This window comes from Colobus angolensis, unplaced genomic scaffold (genome assembly GCF_000951035.1).
Source record: "Colobus angolensis palliatus isolate OR3802 unplaced genomic scaffold, Cang.pa_1.0 Scaffold48, whole genome shotgun sequence".
NCBI classification, from domain to species: Eukaryota; Metazoa; Chordata; class Mammalia; order Primates; family Cercopithecidae; genus Colobus; species Colobus angolensis.
Genome location: NW_012118265.1, coordinates 10,797,219 through 10,824,010, shown reverse-complemented (window position 1 = coordinate 10,824,010; position 26,792 = coordinate 10,797,219). Strand labels below are relative to the sequence as shown.

General features: G+C 39.6%; 1 protein-coding gene and 1 pseudogene across 2 annotated transcripts; both read left to right on the top strand.

Moving 5' to 3' along the window:
• Window positions 1-207: 207 nt before the first annotated feature.
• On the top strand, window positions 208-1,561 carry LOC105523957 (annotated as a pseudogene).
• A 1,729-nt stretch (window positions 1,562-3,290) lies between these two features.
• CCNL1 (cyclin L1) lies at window positions 3,291-17,523 on the top strand. Of its 2 annotated transcripts, none has more exons than XM_011959023.1 (11): window positions 3,291-4,319; window positions 4,627-4,701; window positions 5,136-5,245; window positions 10,910-11,030; window positions 11,824-11,888; window positions 13,680-13,779; window positions 13,892-13,996; window positions 14,085-14,226; window positions 14,473-14,584; window positions 14,684-14,782; window positions 17,418-17,523. In XM_011959023.1, exons 1-11 carry the CDS (start codon window positions 4,017-4,019, stop codon window positions 17,470-17,472), a joined length of 1,287 nt encoding a protein of 428 aa, XP_011814413.1. In that variant the 5' UTR covers window positions 3,291-4,016; the 3' UTR covers window positions 17,473-17,523. The 2 variants fall into 2 exon arrangements, with proteins under 2 accessions (XP_011814413.1, XP_011814412.1); XM_011959022.1 differs by lacking the exon at window positions 17,418-17,523 and adding an exon at window positions 15,470-16,319.
• The last annotated feature ends 9,269 nt before the right edge of the window (window positions 17,524-26,792 follow it).

Here is a 26,792-nt window from a genome sequence, read left to right as displayed (position 1 = left end):
TATGCTTGTGAACCTTTACTGGATTAACCATGAACCTAGTGGGTAAAAATGTAAAGTATATCAAGATGTCACCAAGCCAGCTTATTGGAGAGGCATAGTGGAAGACTCTAAAGAGGAGAAAATCTTCCATTAAGATATGTCTTAAAAATAAGTTAAATTGGTCAGCAAAGCCTGAGTCCTATCCTCTTACCCTCCTCCCTGGACAGCATGAGCTTCGCCACTCACTCTGCCTTCTCCACCAACTACCGGTGCCTGTGCTCTGTCCAGGCGCCCAGCTACAACTCCCAGCTGGTCAGCAGCACGGCCAGCGTCTGTGCAGGCACCGGGGCTCTGGTTCCCGGATCTCCATGTCTCACTCCACCAGCTTCTGGGGCAGCATGGGGTCCCAGGTCCTGGCCGCAGGGATGGCTGGGGGTCTGGCAGGAATGAGTGGCATCCAGAACAAGGAGACCATGCAAAGCCTGACAACCGCCTGGTCTCCTCCAGAGTAAGGAGCCTGGAGACCAAGAACCAGAGGCTGGAAAGCAAAATCCAGGAGCACCTGGAGAAGGAGGGACCCCAGGTCAGAGACTGGAGCCATTACTTCAAGACCATCGAGGACCTGAGGGCTCAGATCTTCACAAATACTGTGGACAATGCACATCATTCTGCAGATTGACAATGCCTGTCTTGCTGCTGATGACTTTAGAGTCAAGTATGAGACAGAGCTGGCCACATGCCAGTCTGTGAAGAACAACATCCATGGAAATGGAATCCATGACACCAATGCCACTCGGCTGCAGCTGGAGACAGATTGAGGCTCTCAAGAAGGAGCTGTGCTTTATGAAGAAGAACCAAGAAGAGGAAGTAAAAGGCCTACAAGCCCAGACTGCTAGCTCTGGGTTGAATGTGGAGGTAGATGTCCCCAAATCTCAGGATCTCACCAAGATCATGGCAGACATCCGGGCCCAATATGGCAAGCTGGCTCTGAAGAACCAATAGGAGCTGGACAAGTACTGGTCTTAGCAGATTGAGGAGAACACCACAGGGGTCATCACACCATCCGCCCAGGTTGGAGCTGCTATGATGCTAATGGAGCTGAGACATACAGTCCAGTCCTTGGAGATCAACCTGGACTCCATGAGAAATCTGAAGGCCAGCCTGGAAAACAGCCTAAGGGAGGTGGAGGCCCATTATGCCCTGCAGATGGAGCAGCTTGACAGGATCCTGCTGCACCTGGAGTCAGAGCTGGCACAGGCCCGGGCAAAGGGACAGTGCCAGACCCAGGAGTACGAGGCCCTGCTGAACATCAAGGTCAAGCTGGAGGCTGAGATTGCCACCTACCGCCACCTGCTGGAAGACGGCAAGAACTTCAATCTTGGTGATGCCCTGGACAGCAGCAACTCCATGCAAACCATCCAAAAGACCACCATCCGCTGGATAATGGATGGCAAAGAGGTATCTGAGACCAAAGACACCAAAGTTCTGAGACATTAAACCAGCAGAAACAGGGTACCCTTTGGGGCAGGAGGCCAATAAGAAGTTCAGAGGTCAAAAAAAAAGTTAAATTATATTACTCTCAAGTCATTACAAATATAGGTAATGATTTCATTGAAGTCTAATGTTTCAATGAAGTACATCATCAATTAGGGTTATTTGGAAATAAGGCATGGAAGTTGCAAAAATAGACTTCTCCTATATATTCCTCCAACTTTGCCCAATGATAATATCTCACACAACCATAGGTTATCAAAACCAGAAAACTGACCAGGCATAGTGGTGTCCCAGCTACTCAGGTGGCTGAGGTGGAAAGATCCCTTGAGTTCAGGAGTTCAAAGCCAGCCTGGGCAACACAGTGAGACAGTAGCTCTAAAAACAAAAATGGAAGAAAACCAGAAAACTGGTGTCATCAGTTGTGTTTAAGGAAACTGAGTCTCCTTTAAAAGTTTGTTATAAAATTATAGATGTCTCATAAATATTGAGGTGGATTCCCTGGAAGCAGCCTAGTCAGAAAGTGAAGACAGTGACATCCAGATAGGTTAATACTTCTGCCAGCACCATAATTACACTCTCTTGGCTGTACATTCCAATCACTGGAAGATAGGCAAAATTGAACCACTGGCTGGGCCCACCTTAAATCAATGACATCAACCTCTGCAGACAAGGCTCAAGTATCAGTACGTTTTAAAACAACTTTGTCGCTGAAGGTTCGCTTAAATAATCAACTAGTAAGGCCAGGTGCGGTGGCTCATGCCTGTAATCCCAGCATTTTGGGAGGCCACGGCGGGCGGATCACCTGAGGTCAGGAGTTCAAGACCAGCCTAGCCAACATGGTGAAACCCCATCTCTACAAAAATACAAAAATTAGCTGGGCATGTGGTGTGTGCCTGTAATCCTAGCTACTGGGGAGGCTGAGGTGGGAGAATCGCTTGAACCCGGGAGGCGGAAGTTGCAGTGAGCCGAGATCGCGCCACTGCACTCCAGTTTGGGCGACCGAGCGAGACTCCACCTTAAAAAAAGAAAAAAAAAGACATCAACTGATAACAGGCGATTAACAGGAGACAAGGCATACATAACACCGGAGTAATAGCAGGAGAATCATTACCCAGTAGCATAATGGAGTACAGATTTTATATCCTTTTTTCATAGGGGAAAGGGGAGATGGGAAATTTAGACATTTATTTTGAGAAGCAGCAAATGATTATTGGGAAGAATGAATGGACAGAAATTAATTAGCAAATAATTTTGAGTTATGTTGTGAAAAAGTCCCTCCAGGCATGGCTGCATTTCTGTCTTTCTGAAATAGGATACCAGATTTCAGTGAGGGGAAGAATGCGATTGTTTCTTCTACAAAGAGGCTTCTCTAGTCTGGGAAGGAAATTTCAGAGAGTACCTCCCTGCACTTGGGGAAAGGGCGGGCAACAAGGCAAGGTTAGGAGGACCTGCATTATGAGGCAGCTTCTAAAGCCTCTCAGTCTTTGGGGTATCGCTTTCTGAGCGTCAAAAGTAAAACGTGATGCATTACTTTCCTTCCAACCTAGATTCCAGTAGTTTAGATCAGTATCATCGTTTTTACTTCAAGGTTCAGGAAACGCTGTAAATTGCTAGCTAATATCACAGGAAAAAAAACCCACGAGGTTGACTTCACCTATTCTGCCTACCCTCGGCAGGTAACCATGTATGAACTGACACTCCCAGGCGTAATCAAATTACCTCTGTCAAGTCCTCGCCCTAAGACTATTTTTGGAAACTAGGGATTTTCCAGATTACTGAAAGCCTTGTCGGTGTCAAAGGCCGGGCAAGAGTTTCGCAAGCGGAGCTAGGAAAGCAGCCGCCCTCGCGGTCATTCCTATGCTTCCGCCCTACTTCCCCACACTGGCAAAACACGCCCCCCGGGGAGCTTTCTCATCTGGGAACCGATACAGTCCACTGCCCTGCGTTCTTCAAATACTGTAAAGCAGGATAAATACTGTAAAGCAGCCCTCTCCAGGTTCCTTGAGAGTCACTTTATATTACACATTCGTCCACACACGACACCAGTCACCACTTCCACCCGCCAAAGCGCACTCAGGTCGACCGCTACTTCCCTTGGTACATGCGGAACACTGGCGGCGCGGAGGTTAAAGAAAGAGGCCGGAACGCAGGGTGAAGGGGCGCAGAGATGATAGCCAACGCCGCCATCTCTATTTTGGGCATAAGGGATCTTGTAAAGCTCTATTATTCGTGTGGCTAAGTATCACAAACAAGGTGATTTCGACAGGCCTTGGCTAGACAAGGCCTCCTTAGCCACTGATGACCCCAAGGTCTGTCGCAGCACCCAACACTCTCCTCGCAGGCCGATGCCGAGGGCGGAGGCGCGGCCTGAAGGGACTAGTTGGCGCGCGGCGGGCCGGCGTGGTGACGTCAGGGCGGAAGCGCACGCGGCGTGAAGCGGCCCAGAACCCGGCGGTCACGGGAATATCCGTCGCGCCGAGAACGCTGGTTAGTCTTGTTTCGGGTTCCGGCTGCGTTGAGTTTGCGTGCAGCTCGCTAAGACTATGGCGTCCGGGCCTCACTCGACAGCTACTGCTGCCGCCGCCGCCTCGTCGGCCGCCCCAAGCGCGGGTGGCTCCAGCTCCGGGACGACGACCACGACGACCACCACGACGGGAGGGATCCTGATCGGCGATCGCCTGTACTCGGAAGTTTCACTCACCATCGACCACTCTCTGATTCCGGAGGAGAGGCTCTCGCCCACCCCATCCATGCAGGACGGGCTCGACCTGCCCAGCGAGACAGACTTACGCATCCTGGGCTGCGAGCTCATCCAGGCCGCCGGCATTCTCCTCCGGCTGCCGCAGGTCAGTGCTCTGGCCCTGGATCGGCCGGGCGCTCCTCTCCTCCCCTCCGTCCCCTACGCCGCATCCCAGTAATACCGTGCCCCAGGAAGGGTGGGGACGGCTCCCTCAGGCTCTCCCGTTCGGGGCCCAGCCGGGGCCGGGGTGTGCTGGGGCGGGGGGCTGCGGAGGCGGAGGGAGGACCTGGCAGCGAGCTGTTCTCGGCGGCGGCTGGAGGGGAAAGGGAAGCGATCGGCGGCACAAAATGGCGGCGGCGCCTGGAGCGGGCCCGCCTGACCCCTGCGCTTCCGTTCTCTTCTCTTGTCTGCAGGTGGCGATGGCAACGGGGCAGGTGTTGTTTCATCGTTTTTTCTACTCCAAATCTTTCGTCAAACACAGTTTCGAGGTAAGCACAGCGGAGGCGGGTGAAAGGGATTTCTTCATCCGGAAATGGGCAGAAGTAGGGGTAGTGTTAGCAGCCAGCTTTTCCAGAAAGGGAGTGGTTTAGTTTAGGCCTTTGTACCTACTCCTTCGCCAGGAAGTGGAAGCCTTTAGAATGTGGTTCACAATCCAGAAAATGGATCCCGAACCTAAGTGCTTTCTTAACGAGAAGTAGTTTTCAACCAAATATAGAAGTGCTGTGAGATTGAGCTTGACTCTGGAACCAAAATTAAGATGAGTGGAACAACAAAGACTGTAGTACTAGCATAGCTGGTAGGCTTATGGCATAGAAATGTCCGCTCTAATTTTACTAAAGATTGTCCCACTTGTGTTCTGAAGTTTATTCTTCAAAGTGAGTTTAATCTAACAATGGCTTTTGTGGCTCATGGATTCTTTCAGATTGTTGCTATGGCTTGTATTAATCTTGCATCAAAAATCGAAGAAGCACCTAGAAGAATAAGAGATGTGATTAATGTATTCCACCACCTACGCCAGTTAAGAGGAAAAAGGTAAGATTGGCATTATTGAACATAGCATCTCTAGCTACTGCTGTACTGTGCACCCGTCATCAAATCAAAACATCTTTCCTCTCAAGTCAATATGGATGCAAAAGAAAACGGACTTTAATTTAGGTGTTAACGTTCATATAGGAACACTGATATTTAAAATAATTTGAAAAAAGAAACATAATTAACCGGTTATCTAAAGTTTGTAGAGGCAGTTGCATTTATGGACAATCCTAACAGTGCTGTGAAGCCAGGCCTGTGGCTTAAGATTAAACAAGAAAGGGAGTACATTTGGCTCAAGTGTGAGTGTATTCTGTAAGTTATTTTTCCTCTCCCCTCTCTGGAAGACTGAAGGCTGTGGAAGTTTAAACACTGTAGTTTAAGTTAATATTGTGGCAAAGTTCTGTGTAGATTATGTTTTTCTACTCGAAGTCCCAGTTAATTCTTTATCAATTGAGGTTGGCTTTTGTTAGAGTACTTCTCAACATTGACCTACGATATATCGAATAATACCGGATCTGAAAGGACTGCAGGATGATAAAGTTTGAAGTTTGAAGTCAAAGGGATTAAACAGGTATTTTGTTTTGGTCAGATACAGTCTCAGTGAGTGGGTTAGAAAATTAACAAGATTGATTGGGTTGCATTTAGACAAGGCTCATTTATTTGATGTTGTAAGAAAATACAGAGACTGAAATAGTATCTCCTAGGTGTTGTGGTAACATAATTTTATGTGGACCTATGTGTTCCTGTGAGGCAGTACCAAAAAGTTTGTTGCAGGACTTCCTGCATCTACAGGTGACTTTCAGTACATGCTGCAGAAGGATGTATTTGGTGTAGATTAGTTTTTGTATTCACTCTTTAAGGAATTGTAGTGACGTTAGTCAGTGTACTGAGTTTGAAAGGAAGTTATTAAAAGGATTATAAGTTGTTCTGGGGGTTGGGTATGTTGGTTAGTGCTGTTAGTATCCTATATGAGTAGTCCTTATTGGCTGAATCTGTAAGTTGGCAGTAATGGAACTATTCAGACAAGCAAATATTAAAGCGACTTTAAGATGACTAGTCTATTCTGTGAGTCTACAGACAGTTCTTTTTTTAAAAAAAAATATCCTAGTCAAAAAGTCTGAAACAGTTGTCCTACATACTTTTTCTCCCCCATCTTTTCTCATTCACCTTAACTGTGTCCAGGGATAGAGTAATTTTTAAATTCTAAAACGTCTTTTAGTTTGTTGATGAGTCCCTGGGAATTGGGAAGATTTCAAATTGGTCTTTGATATGGTCTGAGCTTTAATCTGTATTTAGATACCTGGCTGATTCTTCAGGATGTTTAAAGTTATGACACTAATACAAGGCTCTATCTTTAGTCAAAGGTTTCTCTTTGCTTAAAGGAAATGGTTTTCTAGTATTCTTTGAACCATTGAGCCAGCTATTATGTAATCACATGATTATCTTTTGTGAAATTTTCCCGTGAGACCAAGTTTTCTTCGTTGATATCAGAATAGGTCTTAACTGTGAAAACCATGGAATTTAAAATAATGTAATCTCACCTGATCGTTGTGTCTGATGTAACTTTGTTTTTTGGGTCATTATTACAGAGAAACTGATTTTGTTTCAATCTTAGAAGTCTGATTATAGCAAAATTTAAAAGGAGTTGTTAATTGCATGGAAGCCTTTTTTTAAAGCAGGATGTAAAAGTGTTTCTATGCATATTACAAGTTTACTCAAGCACGTAACTTGTATATGTTATTAACTTCAACTCTTTTTTCCCTTGCAACCGACTATACAGCGACCAGCTACATTTACCAAAGCCTGGGTGATGTGGAGTGGTACATAGAGATGAAGCTGTCGTCATGGCAACAGTGAGTGAAGTATCGAAAATCCCCAAGGAGAAGCCAGTGCTCTGAGAATAGGTCACTGGAATCGGGGACTAACAGGTTGGCCACTGGTGAACCATTTAGAAAAACTCCTGTTTCTTGTTACAAGCTTTTGTCTTTGCTGTCCAAGTTATTAGAACTATAGCTTTGTATTTATTTTTGCACAGGTTAATGTCATTAGAAAGTACTGTCGGTATTATACATTAGTTAGGTAAAGCATACTTGTCTTAATGATGCTATTTGTTTTCATCTAGTTTATTCATAACTTTAAATTGTAGTGTGACTGTGACAGTTACAGTGGAGATACATTATTCATGTCGCCTGTAGGTCATTGGTCTCTTCAGCCTGGCTACACATTGAGAATTAGCAGAGGAGCTTTTTAAAAAGTACCAGTGCTTAGTTGCCAACCTGGATTGTTTGGCCTATTCCTCCTTCCATTTTTTGTGGTTCGATAATTATCTTTTAAGTTCACAATAAATGATTAAATTTAGAGGGACGATTGCTTTTTCATTGTAGTAGTTTCCAAATACTTTTGAGATGCAGTGTATTAAAATTTTCAAAGACTGGTTTAACCATTCTCATTAGTAAATGTAATGTACTTTCAGTGTATCCATAGATGATAAAAGTTGGATAGATAAGAATTGGAAAGATACTAAGTGATGTTATTTAATCTACCAGCTTTCTACGGTATAATTCTGTGGCTCTACAAGGTGGCCTTCAGTTTGTTTAAATACCTATAAAGAATGTTTCTACTTTTAAGTAGGCATTACAGATTTTTTGTATATTGCTTGGCAGTATGCCTCTTTGTAAACTACCTATCTCTTACAGTCTCTTGAGCACCTGGTTCCAAAATTTCTCAGTCTTTGTAACACATAAATGAGACTAACTATGTTTGGACTTTGTAATTTTTGTTGTTGTTGAGTTATATGTCAATTACATAATCATGCTAAAGGAAAATAGCTTCTCTAACAAACCATATAATAAACTTCTAATGACCAAAGACCAGGATTTTCTAAAACTGAAAATAATTCTTGTATAAATCAGAAAAATCGGACAATAGAAACCTAAAGCAGAAATTGAGTTTGTGTGTTGATAATGAAAATTATTTCTGAGTTTTCTTTGAATAGATGAAGACTTCTTTTTTAAAGAGATTTTAAAATGCCACCTCCCCAGACTTTATTGGCAAGGAAAGTTTACCTGATTAGGGAGGAGAAAAATTCTAGCAGACCTTAATTTAATGTGCTTGTTGCAACAGAAAGTACTAATTTGTAATTTGAAACTTTGTTTACTGCTGGTTTATGGAGATACATTTTTTAAAATTCATGATACAAAGTAACCTCTACCCGGTAGTTGTAAATTACAGGTGCACCCTTGATTTGTGAGGTAGAACCAATTCTGAACAAAATAAAGGTGTCTGGTTTTAGGTTATATACCCACAAAGTTAACTGAAAATTGCAGGTAATAGCAGGATTAAGCAAGAAGTTAAGTGTATATTGAATTATAGTAAATAATGGGTTTAGTTTTCTTAAATCTGTTCTGATGTCATTGGGAATTTGACACAAAAACAGAATATGGCATGTAAGTCTGATTTGGGACTAAATAGTAGCTATAATTCAAACAAATATTTAGCTTCTTTAGTGTAATTGCAAGAACAAATGAATTATATCACCATTTGAAGGCAGCTCTTAAAGCAGGTTATGTTAAGAGGTATTAATCATTTTTATTAACAAATAGAGAAAAATGAGACAACTATATTTTCATAAAATTACATTTTATTAGGGATTTTGATGATACCATCTTCTGTCTGGATTGCAAGGGGTTAAGAGTTAAAATAGTGTGCAGCTGTAGCACTGGAGCTATTTTATCTCTTAATGCCAGTTAAGGAGAGCCATTAGATAACACCACCATAAGTTAAAAAGAGTCTGAGGTTGGTTTAATTTTTTTCCAAATTTCCTATGATGATAAAACCTGATCATAAACCTTAAGATCTTTGGAATATGTTTATATGTATGTATGTATATGTATATGTGTGTATATATATATATAGAGAGAGAGAGAGAGGTTGCTTTCATGAGAATTAAGTTTGACTTACTTTCCAAAGAGCAATTTGTAGCCTACTGTCCTGATAAAATGGATTCATCATTACACGTTAATATTAGAAAGCAGCTCAATGAGGCCAGCTGGTGGCCTCATTCCTCATAGGTGTGAGGAATGGGTCTGAGTGAAGGCCATTTTAAGTAACAGATGTCTTTTATCTTGTCAGCTCTGCCAATTTTTGTTTAGTAAGCATTCCACTTTCTGTAATAATTTTAAATGGAGGAAAGTAAGGAAAATGTGTGATAACTGACTTTTTACTCTGATGTTACCATAGGGGTAATGAAGTTCATTGCAGATTGTTTTCTAACCTTCGGTGCATGTATCAAAGTAGATTTTTGTTTTAAAAATATGAGATACATTTTTCTGGATCCCCTAGAACAAAGACTCTTAAGTCTTTTGGCTGAAAATGAAATGAGTATGGACAAAAATGTTGAAGTATTCTACTTTTACCATATAATCAGTGTCTTGATACAATTGTAGTTTTTGTTGGTTGGATCTAAGAATGTGTTGGACTTGGGTAAATTTCAGACATGACCAACAACAGAAAACAAAAACCCAATTCCTTAACCTTTCCTGACTAAAATTTCTCGGGAAGAAACCAGTTCCGAATTGTAAGACATAAATAAGATCGTCTTTTATTGTAAGTTTTTAAACTATGTAATAGGTTTTTAAACTATATAATAAAACATATGGGGATAACATCAGTTGAATGTACTACTTTTAAAGCATTAAACTACTGACGTAAGCCTTCTGTATTATAGAAACTTCTGAGTTACCAAAATTTAGTCTGGTACAGAGCCCTTGAATATGTTCTGGTTCCCTCACTATAGCCGTTCATTCTCTTCTGTATTAATACTAAAGCATGTTGCCTAATAACTACAACCCTGATCAAATTTTGGCCTGGATCTCATGGGTCACATGGAGTTTTAAATATGATTTTTAATTTATTTGGGTAATTGACCTGAATCTGTAGTTTTCAGATTACTTTTTTAAACAGGTAGGCTCTTAACAACAAATTGTTAAAAAACATACTACCCCATTGGAGGGGAATCTGGATTAACTACCCGTACTGTTCCCCCCCAACTTTTGAAAAATTTTGGCCATAAACCAGCCAAGAGTTATTATTTTATAGAATCACTGAAAAATCAGTATGATCTTTGAGGACTTTATAGTACTGTAAATCTTAGGAGCATGTTAGTTTTTTTTTTTTTTTTTTAAGCCAATCAAATAGCAGTGGGGGGATTGTATACCAACTTTAGTGACACTGATGTTAGTAAGTTCTGATAACCCACTACCATCGGACCAGCCTGGAGCACATTACTTTGGCCAGTGGAAAGTCTCTTGGAGAGACTTTGAGGTTTGTGATAAGAAATCATGCTATCACTAAAGTTAAATACATATATATATGTACTCCTAGAATATAAGCAGAATGGAAAAGTTGGCAAGGATGAATTTGAGCATTAGAGTGAATTTTTTTCATTACAGAATTGTTAGTTCCTTTAGGAACTTAGTCTCATAGATGTATGTATTTAATTAGCATAACTTGGACAGCACAAGATTAATGCTTTAACTTGTTTGCAGGAGTTTAAAAAGCTGGTTTCTGTTGCCAATAGTTGGTTGGAAGGGAAAATGGAGATGCCACAAATAAAATTTTTTGGATGTGCAAAACAGTTTTGATTTTATTTCTTACAAACTATAGGACTCCAAGCCCCCTGATCCTTGATCAGAACTACATTAACACCAAAAATCAAGTTATCAAAGCAGAGAGGAGGGTGCTAAAGGAGTTGGGATTTTGTGTTCATGTCAAGCATCCTCATAAGGTGAGTTGTAGAGTACAGAAATTGGGTTCGTAAGTATTAGGACTTTTCTAAAAATTATATTTTATATGAATTTATGTTTCTATCTGAGCATTAACCTTGGTTTTAAAAAGCATTCCTTTAAAGGTTCAGGCTTCATCGAAAAACATTCTTTTGGATGTTGAGATTTATCAGTAAAGTGACAGTCAAAAATGTAGGTTCAAATCTGAAATCTTAATTGTGTGTTCATAGAGAAGTTATTTTTGTTTCTGTGGTTAAAGTCCCAGTTTTTCCACCTAGAAAACAGAGATGTAAAGTTCCTCATTCCAAGGAATAAATGTGTAGCTACAAAAGTGTCTGGCACACTTACTGTCATAGTAGAATGTTCTAAGTGTGTTGGCTGCTCACTGTTAGCATTATCGGAAATTTGTTTCTCGCAACATCTCTTAGCTTTCGTTATCAATATAAGCAGTAGAGTAAGTTACCCGGGTCAGGACTACCTGGGCTAGAAATGTATCTTGGGAAATTAGGTGAAATAATCTAGCACAGTGCCCATCACATAGTAAAGTGCCAATGAAAAGTACTCTTTTAATTGCCTTTTTTTCCTGTATAATTCTGAAATGTACTTCTAAACAATTTATGTAAAATCTAGACATATAACGATTCACATTAGAATCTTACGTACATTAAAATTGGTCTGTATTATCGATGCAGAATTATAACTTGAATCTAACATTTTCAATTACTTTTTTCATTGAACTCTACTCGGAAAGAACTACCAGTATACTAAATTGAGTTTTTTTCCCTTGTCCTTCAGATCATTGTTATGTATTTACAAGTCTTAGAATGTGAACGTAATCAAACCCTGGTTCAAACTGCCTGGTAAGTCACTTTTTTAGATTTCTTTCCTAGCCAGGAAAACAGAAGCAGAAATAAAGTAAGTTTCATTTTCCCTTTCCAAAATAATGAGATAAGTTTGTTTGGGGCTTTTTGTTGTTTTTGTTTTTGTTTTTTTAACCAAAAGGTAAATAATGCTTATTTCTGCTTCCTGTTTTCTTGGCTTGACTAATTACTTTTAATGGAGAACTCAATTTAACTTTGTTCTTTTTTCTACTCTTTAATTAAAGGGTAGTCCATGATGGTAAGTCATAGAACTCTGCCCTCTGCACTTCAGCCCATGACCTCAGGATGGCCTGATTGGCTACCCTGCTCTCCAGCCAATCCAGTGCAAGCTCTCATCCGAGATTCACTGAAGTGGTCCATATCCATCTGGCAGCATCTTCTAGTTCTGTCGGGGTGTCAAAAGGATTTGTATATTTGCTTCTAGAAGTAACTACTTGACATGCCTATGTATTTAATGTATACTTGTAACTATCAAAATGAATAGTTCATTTTTGATAGATTTGTTGTCCAGCCATTATGAATTAAATGGTTTCTTATTAGGAATTTGACTAAATTTTTATTTTTAGTGTGTATAGCATGAATTCTACCAAAGGAGACTACAAACTTGCAGCTTAAAATGGGCACCAGTTCCCACACTGGCTTAATTTATATAACTGCTTGGCTGTATTGCGGTAATAATATTAGAAGCAAGAAGCACTTCATTTTTAAAAGAGATGTTACTATTATATTGCTTAAATGCTTTATCACTTGGACTTTTTGAGATGCAGATGTGTGATTTGGAGTGCTGGCTTATTTAAAGGTCAAGCCAAGGAGTTTGTGGATCAGCCACAACTACTGTTCCTAAGACTATTGATGTGAAGGACTTAGTGAAGTAATTTTTATATTTTGGACTTCCCAGCAAGATGTCCTTTTAATGACTGCCATGCTTCTTTCGGACTCAGTAAATATTTGTAATGTTAGAAAAGTCTCATTACTTTTATAAAATGCATGACATTTTAAGTATGTGTTGCATTAAATGGATTATAGCAGTTCTCATGGTTTAGGATTTTTAAGAAATAGTCCATTTAATTTCAGCTTAACCTTTTAAATGACCTGTAAAATTTCTTTAATAGTTTAGGAATGTTGTGGGGAGGGTTCATTAATAAAAGTTCAGCAATTTTTTAACTGAAGTAGTTTATCTCTTTTACCTAGTCACAAAAAAGGTATGTAAACAAGGCCATTATATGTGTTTATTGCTCTTTACTTCCCTATCTAGATTTTCTAAATATCTTAATTTTCTTAATATAAGTTTAACTTGTTACCTACTGAAAATGCCTTTTTACCCCTGTTAACGGTATTTTGAGCTTTTGAAAAGAACTTGGTTGACACTGCTTTTATTGTGGATAAAGGAGAGATGGTCAGTAATTAATGGCTTGAAGTATTATTGGAGTGGTTTATCATTTCTGAAACTAATCATGTCGGAATTGACTTTGAAAGCATTGCTTTTTACAGAAATATATTAACTTTAGGAGTAATTTCTAGTTGGATTGTAATACGAAATAATTTAAAAGAGCTTCGCTCATATATAGGAAAATTGCAAATGGTCCTACTATTAAATTCTTACTGCTTACTGATTTTTTTGAGTTAAGAATTGTTATATGCTAGAATATGAGGATGTGAATATAAATAAGAGAAGAAAAAAGAATAAAGTAGATTGAGTCTCCAATTTTATGTAAGCTTCAGAAGAACTGGTTTGTTTACATACAAGCTTATAGTTGAAATATTTTTCAGGAATTACATGAATGACAGTCTTCGAACCAATGTTTTTGTTCGATTTCAACCAGAGACTATAGCATGTGCTTGCATCTACCTTGCAGCTAGAGCACTTCAGGTAGGTGTATATTTCCCATTTTGTTCTGTAGGATAAATCACACAAATTTTCAGTGGTTCCAATACAGATTTAGCAAAAATTTAATCTAAACCATTCTGTTCTTATGGTTTAGATTCCATTGCCAACTCGTCCCCATTGGTTTCTTCTTTTTGGTACTACGGAAGAGGAAATCCAGGAAATCTGCATAGAAACGCTTAGGCTTTATACCAGAAAAAAGGTATTCTCTATTTACTCATTTGTGCCAAGATGCTAAGAGTCTAAGCTACTGTAAGGGAGAAATACTAACTTTCTTTTTTCCCCAACAGCCAAACTATGAATTACTGGAAAAAGAAGTAGAAAAAAGAAAAGTAGCCTTACAAGAAGCCAAATTAAAAGCAAAGGGATTGAATCCTGATGGAACTCCAGCCCTTTCAACCCTCGGTGGATTTTCTCCAGCCTCCAAGCCATGTAAGATGTATTTAGAATTAAAACGACTTGGGGACACTGAAAGTGTGTCTCTATTAGAGAGCTTTTACATTTGAAAGTTGCATAGAAAAAAGTGATGTTAAGAAACTGCTACTATGTTCTCTTATGGCAGTCAACTAAAGACTGGTATTTGGAAGCTGAAGCATGGTACTTTGAGTTACATTTAGAAACAACTTTTTGGCCCTCTGTTAAATCCAGTAGTTAACATGCTGTTACGTCTTTTAAAAGCATCGCCAAGAGAAGTAAAAGCTGAAGAGAAATCACCAATCTCCATTAATGTGAAGACAGTAAAAAAAGAACCTGAGGATAGACAACAGGCTTCCAAAAGCCCTTACAATGGGTGAGTATACTTGGGCTGGAAAACTGGCTTGAGGAATCTTTTATGTGTTTACTTTTTAACACACTAAGTTTGTAACTAATATGTCATGATTTTTTGAAGTGTAAGAAAAGACAGCAAGAGAAGTAGAAATAGCAGAAGTGCAAGTCGATCAAGGTCACGAACACGATCACGTTCTAGATCACATACTCCAAGAAGACAGTAAGTAAATGTTTTCTTAGGGAAGCAGTCTTATTTGGAGTTTTTAAAGGTTAATGCTTTTTCTTTAAAAATTGAACATAGATTATTTTCAAAGTTAGGTTAGAATTAGGCTTTTAATATGAGGTAAATTATGAGAAATGAGTTTGGAGATGTTCTGGACATACAGTATCTACATTCTGTTATATTTTCTCCCATGTTTTTTGGAGAAGTGTAGGAGCTACCCACAAAGTGCTTGAGGGCCATAGTATTGTTTTTAATGTGAAAACTCCTTTTTAAAAAAATTTCAGTTAGAAAATGTATTTCATTAACCCCTTATTAATAACCAGTAATCAAATTAACCAGTCAATGAATCTTTCCTAGTTAGGCTTGTAAGTAGATTGTTAGCTCCTTGTGGCTCTTCAATGTCTTTTGAACATGTGGGAGATATTTAATAAAAAGTGTAGCTCTAGGACACTAAAAACTGCTAATTACTCCCCTTGGAATATAGACATAAGAACATTTGCTTAAGATTTAATATGTTATGTATAGGCTTGGGCATACAGCAGTGATGGGTGGGGAGGTTTTGAAAAGTTCTGGTTTGTCATTTATGTAGCTGGTAGTTTTGTTTTGAACCTGTTATGAGCAACCACCAGAGTAATCTGTTCGCCATAGAAACTGAACCTAAACTTCAAATTTTTATTATCTAAGCTATAATAATAGGCGGAGTCGATCTGGAACATACAGCTCGAGATCAAGAAGCAGGTCCCGCAGTCACAGTGAAAGCCCTCGAAGACATCATAATCATGGTTCTCCTCACCTTAAGGCCAAGCATACCAGAGATGATTTAAAAAGTTCAAACAGACATGGTCATAAAAGGAAAAAATCTCGTTCTCGATCTCAGAGCAAGTCTCGGGATCACTCAGATGCAGCCAAGAAACACAGGCATGAAAGGGGACATCATAGAGACAGGCGTGAACGATCTCGCTCCTTTGAGAGGTCCCATAAAAGCAAGCACCATGGTGGCAGTCGCTCAGGACATGGCAGGCACAGGCGCTGATTTTCTCTTCCTTTGAGCCTGCATCAGTTCTTGGTTTTGCCTATCTACAGTGTGATGTATGGACTCAATCAAAACATTAAACGCAAACTGATTAGGATTTGATTTCTTGAAACCCTCTAGGTCTCTAGAACACTGAGGACATTTTCTTTTGAAAAGAACTATGTTAATTTTTTTGCACATTAAAATGCCCTAGCAGTATCTAATTAAAAACCATGGTCAGGTTCAATTGTACTTTATTATAGTTGTGTATTGTTTATTGCTATAAGAACTGGAGCGTGAATTCTGTAAAAATGTATCTTATTTTTATACAGATAAAATTGCAGACACTGTTCTATTTAAGTGGTTATTTGTTTAAATGATGGTGAATACTTTCTTAACACTGGTTTGTCTGCATGTGTAAAGATTTTTACAAGGAAATAAAATACAAATCTTGTTTTTTCTAAACTGCTTCAAATATCTTATTTAAATAAATTATTAAAAAGCAAAATTTTAATAGCAAAATGACTACTGGTTTTCTGACGAACTTTTTCTTCCATTAGATGGTAGTATGAGATTATTAAAATGTAATTCTTAACTGCATTGTGAGCTATTGTAAGTCTTCACTGTATATATAGAAAAAGTGGGAGTCACCCAACAATGTAACATTAAATATTATATTGTAGCACTAAACCAAAAAACCTGATTTGCATAAGGTAATTTTAAGTCAGATTTAAGTACTATTTCTGAAATGAGGTGCTGTATTGAATGAACCAAAACTTACTAACTACTGAGCTTTGACAGTTCTGTAATTTAGGCATTTAATGTTAATGACTTTTATGTAGGCTAGGAGAAAAGGCGAGGCCCCTGAACTTGAGTCATTGATAGAATACAAGCTGATCACAAAGAAGTGAAGTTTTGATGAAGAAGCCGGAATTTCTATCCAAATGAATGTTTTCAAGTTACTCACATTTGGTATTTTTTTCAAGATTTTGGAAATCAGTTTACAGATCTTAAAAGTCAAAAATGTTGCATTACTTTATAATTACACTAAGGGTCTCCATTACATTTATTTTACCTACTTTAATTGTCCACTAGACTTGGCTCCAAGTGATTTGTTGCTGTTTCAAGAAATAAAATACACCCACAAAGAGGAAGATGTATTTTACTGCTAAGGATATTTTTAAAAATAAAGTTACAGCTTCTGAAGAGGATTCCAAAGTCTTAAAATGTGTTCACCAATGGCAGGTGGTGGAGGCTGGAAAAAATAGCTTCTCAAGGCAACTCCTTTGAAGGAGATGAGATTCATTAGGATATAAAAGTGTTGGGAGTGCTACTTAAATCAGTTATAGTTCTAACTATAAAGACTAACTGGAAACTAACAAGACCCAGTGTAAAGTAGCCACTTCATGCTTGAAAGAGGGTAGATAGACTGTTCTTTCTGCATGATTTATAATACACATTGCTGAATTATAAATTGATATTTCTGAAAAGCTACTGCTTCTAAATGCTAAGCAGTTTGTTTCCTTTACAAGACATTGAAAAAAGGCAGAGGCAAATGTCAGCAAAGGCCCTGTTAGCAAATTAATCTTGAATTTTTTTTTACTTTTTTTTTTTTTTTAGAGACGAGGTCTTGCTACGTTGCCCAGGTCGGTCACGAACTCCTGGCCTCAAGTGATCCTCCCACCTCAGCCTCCCAAGTATTAAATTCTTAATAGTGTTGAAATTACTTATGTGCTTTATCTTTGCTGGGAAACAGGAGTGCTGTGGGTGAGGGTTGTGTGTGAAGATGGGGAGTTGTGGAGGATACACCTGCATGTGGAATGAGGTTTGTATGTTAATGGTGTTTTTAGAGGTGGCTTTGTGAGCTAGGCGAAGATTTTTTTCAGGGTCTTGATTTTTGTCTTATTGTCTTACTGAATCTGTTTTCTAAGTTGTCAAAGGATGTTAACTTCATGCTGCTCTATGGCTATTTTAGAGCTTTCTCTAAAAGTAATACTCATTTTCAAACTTATTTTGAGAAACAAAATTGTGGAATACCCATAATACCTGCTTATCAGCTCCAAAAATAATGATTAGCAAAACTTACTTAATCTGTATCCCACCAATTCACCACTCCACCCTTACTATTGGGAAGAAAATCCCATACAAGGAAAGTTTGTTCCCAAGTGTTTCAATCCACAAGATTGAGGATTTTTAAAACATCACCATATAGCTTTATTGTAAGAGTTAAAAGTAATGCCATACTATCCCTGTCAGTATCCAGAAAGCCCTCATCTCTGATTTGTTTTAACTGGTTTGTTGAAAGTCCAAATATGTTGCATTGGCTTTAACCACAGGCTTCTCCGTATTTCTTTCTTGAAATGGGGTCATGTCCTGAAGAATTTTTCACCTGGGTTTGTTCATTGTAACTCTGTGCTGTCACTGAACACATTTTTCTGTCCACTGTGTGGTAAACTAGTAGATCTTGAGGCTTGAACAGATTCAGGTTCCATTTTTTTATTTGTCTGGAATTCAGAAGCCTGGACACCCAGATTGTTATTTTAGAACTGAAAACCAGGTTGCTGCCTCATCACCAGGTATTTTACTGGTTTCTCAGTTGTTATCCATTGGTGCTTGTACTTCACTGGCTTTTGTGTGTTTTCCCTCTGTCCTCTGTCTCATGTTTTGGTTGGCCCATTACAGCAATGAAAATGTTATTTGTCCTGATGATCCTGATACTTTTTTTCCTTAAATGACCCACGAATTAAATCCTTTTTTTTTTTTTTTTCCTTTTCTTTTTGAGATGGAGTCTCACTCTGTCGCCCAGGCTGGAGTGCAGTAAGTGGCATGATCTCGGCTCACTGCAAGCTCCACCTCCTGGGTTCACGCCATTCTCCTGCCTCAGTCTCCCGGGTAGCTGGGACTACAGGCTCCCTGCACCACACCTGGCTACTTTTTTTGTATTTTTAGTAGAGACGGGGTTTCACTGTGTTAGCCAGGATGGTCTCGATCTCCTGACCTTGTGATCCACCCGTCTCCGCCTCCCAAAGTGCTGAGATTACAGGCGTGAGCCACCGCACCCAGCAAAATCCTGATTCTTAATACAAGTCCTTTCATGTTATGGAACATTACATTTGTCCTTTGCAGTTGGTATCTTTAAAGACTGGTGAAATTCTTAACCATGTTCACATTTTAAAACAAAGTGAACGTAAAAATGACTAATTCTTTCTTAGAACTGAAGTTCTAAGTTTTGCTTTAATTGCTTTTAAGTATTGCCTCTTAGAACCCCGTTATTAACACCACAGTCTGCATCAAAAGCTTACTTAAAACATTCAGTTTTCATGAAAGTTTTCAAAAAATAATTTTTTAACAATCATAAGTTTGAAAATGTACATACCAGATTTTTAAAAATGAAGTTAAAAGCATGAACATACTGAGGGTCTTATGCATGGGCATATTGAAGGGGTCGGAGAGACAGAATGTGCATGAGGTTTGATAAAGGGAACATCACTTCCCTATGTGAACACTGGAAGGGAGCAGCTTTCATTGTGTGGGCCTTGAGCCACTCATCCCTTTCACTCTAAGGCTGGAAGCCACAGCCTGGTGTTCTAACCATTTGAACATTTCCATTTGTTCAAAGGTTGGCTTTGTAATCATTTGAACATTTCCGTCTATTACATGGAAGGAACATGGACTTCCTTGTCAGCTCTGCATTTTAAATCATTCCTCCACAGTGACTTGACAAGTTATTTTACTTCTTGTCTACTGGCCCTTACAACATTTTGTGTAGTATTTGTGTTGGGCAAATAGGATTTATTTTTACCACTGCAACCCAAACTTCATATTGGAAAGCACTCAAATATTCAGAAGAGTTTGAATTCTACCACTCATAAACACAGTTCAAAAGACAGCTGTTTGAGAATGCTCCTTCACTAATACTAACACAGTGTCTTCAATAATGTGTGTATCTTATAGAAAATCTTGAACAGTACAAGATTTTATAATTAAGGCATGAAAAACTGCTTGGGCTCTTTGATTCCAGGTGTCCTCTTCTCACTTCTGCTTTTGCCATCTATGTTCAATATACTTCTAACCCAGTTCCAAGTACAGAGAAAATTCCTACCCTGCCTGCTTTTATAGCTCATCAAATTTCCGTTTCAGCTATCACTTTTCTGGTATGTGTAGTCTGATTTCTGTCTGTCATGCCCTTGCCACAGTCCTTTCTTTGAACAGAAGATAAAATGATCTATTTAAAGTGTTAATCACATTGCTTTAATATATAAAGCTTCCAGTGGTTTCCCATACCATTGTAAAATACCCCTTGCCGGCCTCTCCCATCGACCTCGCTTTTTCTGTTCCTTGTATATGCACATCTCTTCCTGCGCCTTTATTGCCATCCTCATGTGGGGATGTTTCTGTCTCAGAGATAGTGTTTATTTAGGTCCCACTCTGCACCACTCTGCAGTCCTCTCCAGAGGGGCTGCTTTCACCACCCCTTCTAAAGTAAGCCTCTCTAAACACCCGTATCACGTTCTATCCCTTAACCAGCACTAATATTTTTACAATGCTTACCACTAACTGAAATTACTTTATCATTTAATGTCTTCCTCATTAGAATGTAAGCTTGTAAGAGAGTGGCAGGGATGTAGTTTATTCATTATTGTATGTCCCTCACCTAATCCTATGAGTGGCCCATATTAGGGCATGTAATAAATATTACTTGAGGAATGGATGACCTTAACATACTACCAATCCTCTGAGTGACTCTTTTTAAAGCCATCATCATCATTCACACTTTCTTGTCTTTCATTTGGGTGTGTCCATCACCCTTCCATGAACATCTGTACCTTTTACAAAGAGAGGACTAGGTTCCTGGAGTTCATAGATATAAACAACAGCCTAGGGGTAGCAAACTGGTGGGCCCTGAGCCAAATCCTGGCTTGCACATGTATTTTGTTTGGGTTTTACAGTGTTACAAATGAGCTGGCTGCTAATATTTTTTAATTGGAAATATTTACATTAAAAACCTAGACCTGTAGCTGCTCTTAAAAAATAAAAATATAGCAAGGCACTGTGGCTTATGCCTGTAATCCTAGCACTTTGGGAGACTGAGGTGGGCAGATCACTTGAGGTCAGGAGTTCGAAACTAGCCTGGCCAACATGGTGAAATCTCATCTCTACTAAAAGTACCAAAAAATTAGCTGGGCATGGTGGTGGGTGTCTGTAATCCCAGCTACTTGGGAGGCTGAGGCAGGAGAATTGCTTGAACCCAGAAGGCGGAGGTTGTAGTGAGCCAAGATCATGCCACTGCACTCCAGTCTGGGTGACAGAGCAAGACTCTGTCAGGAAAAAAAAGCCAGGCGTGGTGGCACATGCCTGTAATCCCAGGAGGCAGAGGTTGCATAGAGCCGAGATCGTGCCATTGCACTCCAGCTTGGGCTACAGAGCGAGACTATCTCAAAAGAAAAAAAGAAAAAAAAAGAAAACAACCACAAAAAACATGAGTTCCACAATACTCCAGGCCATAGTTAACTAGCATCCGGTAGCCCTCCGGGTGAGGCTGCATGCAGCAGTGCATGATGATTCCTTCCACCCCTGTTCATTGTGTAACACTGAAGCCAGGTGTCAGTTGGCAGGTATCAGTGTGCTGATGGTATTTGCTTGAATTCTGCCCTTTTGCTCACTGATGTTACCTACCTGGCTCTTGACACCTGATATCTCACGGAATATTCCAAGACAATGTGAGTCACCAAACCTGTGAATGTGGCATTGTTTGACTAGGCTCTTGGGTCAGTTAAATCAGATTGTTTTCCGTGCCCCAAATCACTAGTGAACCACCATATAGCTAAACCTTTTCAAACGAATTTCTCACTTAAGCGACTTTTACTCTGCTGGAGCACTTAACAGAGCACATGACGCATCATATCTTTGCACAGAGGGCATGGCACATTGTAAATCTCACTGTGAGGCTCAGTTTTCCACCCTCAATTACAAAACTTAATTTCTTGCCCAAAATGATTTCCTGCCCCAGATGTGTTATTTTCATGGACCTTTCCAAACCAAATTTTATTCATTTAACAAGAATTAATACAATATAGACCAACAATGCACAAATAAAGCCACATTTAAATTGATTAGCTAGGCTCTCTGCCCCTAGCTGACTTCTTTTACACACGCAATTGAAATCAAGAGTCTCAGATAAAGTTCCAACTTATTTGAGAACAGTTAAATTGCAAATGTCAAGTGTCTACTTGCATATAATCTGATGAGGGCTATAATGATAGGTTTCTACCTAGAGAAATAAGGGTAGGTAAAGTCTCAATGTTTAGATACATGGCACATACCTGCATGTAATTAATATTCAATTGGAGACAAGACAATGTTTTAAAAAGCCAAATGACATCCAAAATAATCCTCAGTATATTTTAGAGCCAAGCAACAGTACAATGAGTGCCAACTTTAAAGAAGAAAGATGGACCAATGTGGCCTAGAAGGCCCCGGAAAATTTTTAGAGGACATGGAATGTGGGCTGCACTTCGAAGGGGAAGATTTTAAAGGACAAAGAGGAAGCCTGGCATAGTGGTGCACCTGTAGACCCAACTACTTGGGAGGCTGATGCAGGAGGATCACTTGAGCCCAGGAATTCGAGACTGTAGTATGCTGTGATTGCACCACTGCATTCCAACTTGGGCAACAGCAGCAAGAATCTGTTTCAGGGTTTAAAAAAAAAAAAAAGAGAGAGACAAAGGCGAAGAGGCCCAAGAGATGGTGTTCGATGCTGACATCCTCTATTAGCTGTGTAATCTTATACATGTTACTTAACCACTCTAAACGTCCATGTTCCCATCTGTAATGAGTTAGTAATTAAGCCTAGGTTAAAGGAAATAATGTATATAATGCACTTAACACAGTGTTAGGTGTGTAAATGTCCAATAAATGTTATCATTATTAGCATCTTTACAGTTGAGGATGCCAGACTAAAGTGTCTTTTAGACCAGAGCGCCATTGTTTTAAAAGCAGGTGATTGTAATTCCTAGGGTTTCCTAAGGGCTGCTGTCACAAATTACCACAAACTCTGTGGCTTAAAACAACAAATAATTACTCCTTCACATTTCTGGAGTCTAGAAATCTGAAATCGAGATGACAGCAGGGCCATGTTCCTTCTAAGTCCACCCTTGCTTCTTTGTAGTTTCTGGTGCACCTGAAACTACAATTGCTGCTGGTTCCCAGCAATCCTTGGTGTTCTTTGGCCTGTAGCTGCATCACTCCAGTCTCTGCCTCCATCATCACATGGCCTTTTTCTCTGTATGTGTATGTTCTCTTCTAAGGATACCAGGGCCTACCCTAACCCAGTATGTCCTCATCTTAACAAAGTACATCTGCAAAGACCCTATTTCCAAATAAGATTATATTCTGAGGTTCTAGGTGGACGTGAATTTTGGGGAGACACTAGTCAACCTTTTTCAGTGACATAAGAAAAATAATAAAGAACCCGAAGTGGACTTTTTAAGAAATTTTCATTCTGAAATAATTTCAGATTTACAAAAAAGTTGCGAAAATAGTGTGAAGAATTTTTATATATCCTTCACCCAGATTCACCATTTTCACATTTCACCATGCTTGCTTTTTCACACTCTGTGATGTCTTTTCTGCTCTACTTGAGAGTAATTTGCAGTCATTGTTTCTTTACCTATAAGTACTTCAATATATATTCCTTAAAAACAAGGACATTATCTTACATATCCACAATATAATTATCAAAGTCAGAGAATTTAACATATTGACCAATACTGTAATCTATCGACCAGACATTGCCACTGTTGCAAATATTGATCTATTGATCAAATATTGCCTTACCTATTAGTGCCCTGTTTTCTGGTCCAGAATCCAACCTAGAATCATATACTGTCTTTAGTCGTAATTGTTTTAGTCTCTTTTCATTGTAATTGTTCCTTAATCTGTCTTTGCTTTCATAACCTTCACATGTTTAAAGAGTGTAAACCAAACTTCCAATCCACGGCCCATGGGTCGCATGCAGCCCAGGATGGCTTTGAATGTGACCCAACACAAATTCATAAACTTTCTTAAAACATGATAATTTTTTGAGTTTTTTTCTTTTTTCTTTTTTTGCTCATCAGCTATTGTTAGTGTTAGTGGATTTTATGTGTGGCCCAAGACAATCCTTCCAGTATGGCCCAGGGAAGCCAGAAGATTGGATACCCCTGTTATAAACTGATGGTTTTGTTGAATATCTTTTGATTTGAGTTTGCCCTATTTTTTTTTGTGATTAGATTTGGGTTTTGTGTTTTTGGCAGGAGAAATACAATAGAAGCCAGGTTGTGTCCTCAGTGCCTCATTAGGAGGCACAGTGTTAATTTGTCCCAGTAACCGATGGTGTTAACTATGATCATTGGTTAAGGTGCTGTCTGCCAGTGTTCTCTATTAAAATGTTACTATTTTACACTTTGTAATTAACAAGTATCTTTTGGGGGAGATACTTTAGATCATATAAAAATTGTTTCTTTTATACTTTGTAATTAACAAGTATCTTTTGGGAGATACTTTAGATCATATAAATATTGTTTCTTTTGTTTTTTATTTTTTTTTTTTGAGACAAAGTCTTGCTCCCTCTCCCAGGCTGGAGTATGGCAGCGCGACCCGGGCTCACTGCAACCTTCATCTCCTGGGTTCAAGAGATTCTCCTGCCTCAGCCTTCCAAGTAGCTGGGATTACACATACCTGCCACCACACCCAGCTAATTTTTTCGTATTTTTAGTAGAGACAGGGTTTCGCCATGTTGTCCGGGCTGGCCTCAAACTCCTGACCTCAGGTGATCCACTTGCCTTGGCCTCCCAAAGTGCTGGGATTACAGGCGTGAGCCACCACACCCAGCCTAGATAATATCAATAGTGCTTCTTGATTAACTCCTGCCTACTAATTCCAGCATCCTTTCATGATTTTTACCTGAAATAATTATTGAAAATGATTTTTAAATTTCAGCATTCACTCTACATTTATTAGTTGGAATGCCACTATAAGAAAGAGCTTTCTTTTCTTCTTCATTTATTCATTTGTTTTTATGTTTCAGTATGGACTCATTCTATGAAGTTATAATCCATTACTGTCATTATTTTGTTACTCAAATTCCGATATGGCCAATGGAAACCCCTTTAAGATAGTTCCTGTGTCCTTTATTATTTATTTATTTATTTAGATGGAGTCTTGCCCTGGCGCCAGGCTGGAGTGTAGTGGCACAATCTTGGCTTGCTGCAACCTCCTCCTCCTGGGTTCAAGTGATTCTCCTGCCTCAGCCTCCCAAGTTGTTGGGACTACAGGTGTGCACCACAACGCCCAGCTAATTTTTGTATTTTTAATAGAGACAGGGTTTCACCATGTTGGCCAGGATGGTCTTGATCTCTTGACCTCGTGATTTGTCCGCCTCGGCCTCCCAAAGTGTTGGGATTACAGGCGTGAGCCACCACACTCGGCCTCCTGTGACCTTTAAGATGAATATTTTAAAGACTTTTTCCCATATGTGTACCTTTCCAGAAGGTTCACACCATCTGTGCTTTCTCTAGACATGTATAACCAGAAGCTCTTGAGAACATGAGCTCTTGAGAACATCAGCACTGGTATTAGAGGGGATGAAGTAACTTTCAAAGATCAGGATAACTACCTTGCCAATGCATAGGGCTTCTCGTGGCTACAGTTTCCAGAACAACTTTCCTTTTGGTCCAGACAATCTTCCCCATTGCTATGGTTTGGATAAGGTTCGTTTGGCCCTGCCAAGTCTCATGTTAACATTTGATCCCCAAAATGTTGGTGGCAGGGCCTGGTGGAAGGTGTTTGGGCCATGGGGTGGATCCCTCATGGCTTGGTGCCATGCTTGAGGTAGTAAGTGAGTTCTTGCTCTATTAGTTCCTGTGAGAGCTGCTTGTTTAAAAGAACCTGGCACCTCCCCCTCTCTTCTTGCTTTCTCTCTTGCCATGTGATCTCTGTACACACTGACTCCCCTTTGCCTTCTGCCGTGAGTGAAAGATTCCTGAGGCCCTCATCAGAAGCAGATGATGGGTACCATGCTTCTTGTACAACCTGAAGAACCGTGAGCCAAATACACCTATTTTTTCTTTATAAATTACCCAGCTTCAGGTATTCCTTTATAGTTGCACAAACAAAGACACTCATGCACGATCAGTTTCCCTACTCCTACCATCTGTCCTTTCCTTGAATGCCTTTCAGTTTGCATAGTCAGTAATAAGTGCCTTTGCCACTAGAGGTCACTCTTTGGCTGTATGTGATACAAGATCTTGCTCTAAGTTTCACTTCAGCTGACTGGCAAGCCTTATTCTGAACAATAAAGACTTGTCTGTTTACAAAGGAACACTCATGTCTTTAGATACGTCCATTTAAGCCTCATTTAGGTCTTTAATCCAGACTTGAACCTTTGATAATAACTCTAGGTACATACCTTTACTAGACTTTGCTGGCAGAAGAATAGATAGCAACCTTTATTTATATAAGCACTATGTGCCAGATGCCATTCTCCTTCACGTATATTAACTCATTTGACCTCTTTCAAAAACCCTGTGGTGGGAGAGAAACCCATGAGGTGGTGATTTCACTCAGCTAGTAAGTGGTTGAGCCAGGATTTAGTTTGTTGCAGAGTCTGTATACTTAACCACTCTACTATGTATCAACATGCATGGCCTTGCTAGAGTCCCATTTTAATCTCATCTTTCCATATGCAAGCCTGAGCTCACTGGTCTCCTTATAAAGCATCCACATAATGAGGTTTGAAATCATCAAAAGTCTTTTAGAGCTCGGCAGCAGTTGCTGCTTGCCAGGTGTGTGCTACTGGGAAATTGTCCAGCAGAGTCATGCACATACCCACACCTGCACCCAGCCTGTTCCTTGTGGTTGCAAGCTGTCCAGGTACAGAGATCAACTCCAGTAACCCTGTGACTCCACCTGCCACCCCATTCAGTGTGGTGCTGAGAGAACCTGAGGGTGTCAGCT

Bases quoted from the DNA above. Each gene is read 5' to 3' on its own strand.
- CCNL1 (XM_011959022.1), top strand. From the start codon at position 4,017: ATGGCGTCCGGGCCTCACTCGACAGCTACTGCTGCCGCCGCCGCCTCG. The intron at 13,780-13,891 runs GTAGGTGTATAT...CTTATGGTTTAG, and splicing joins TTGCAGCTAGAGCACTTCAG to ATTCCATTGCCAACTCGTCC. The intron at 13,997-14,084 runs GTATTCTCTATT...TTTCCCCAACAG, and splicing joins GGCTTTATACCAGAAAAAAG to CCAAACTATGAATTACTGGA.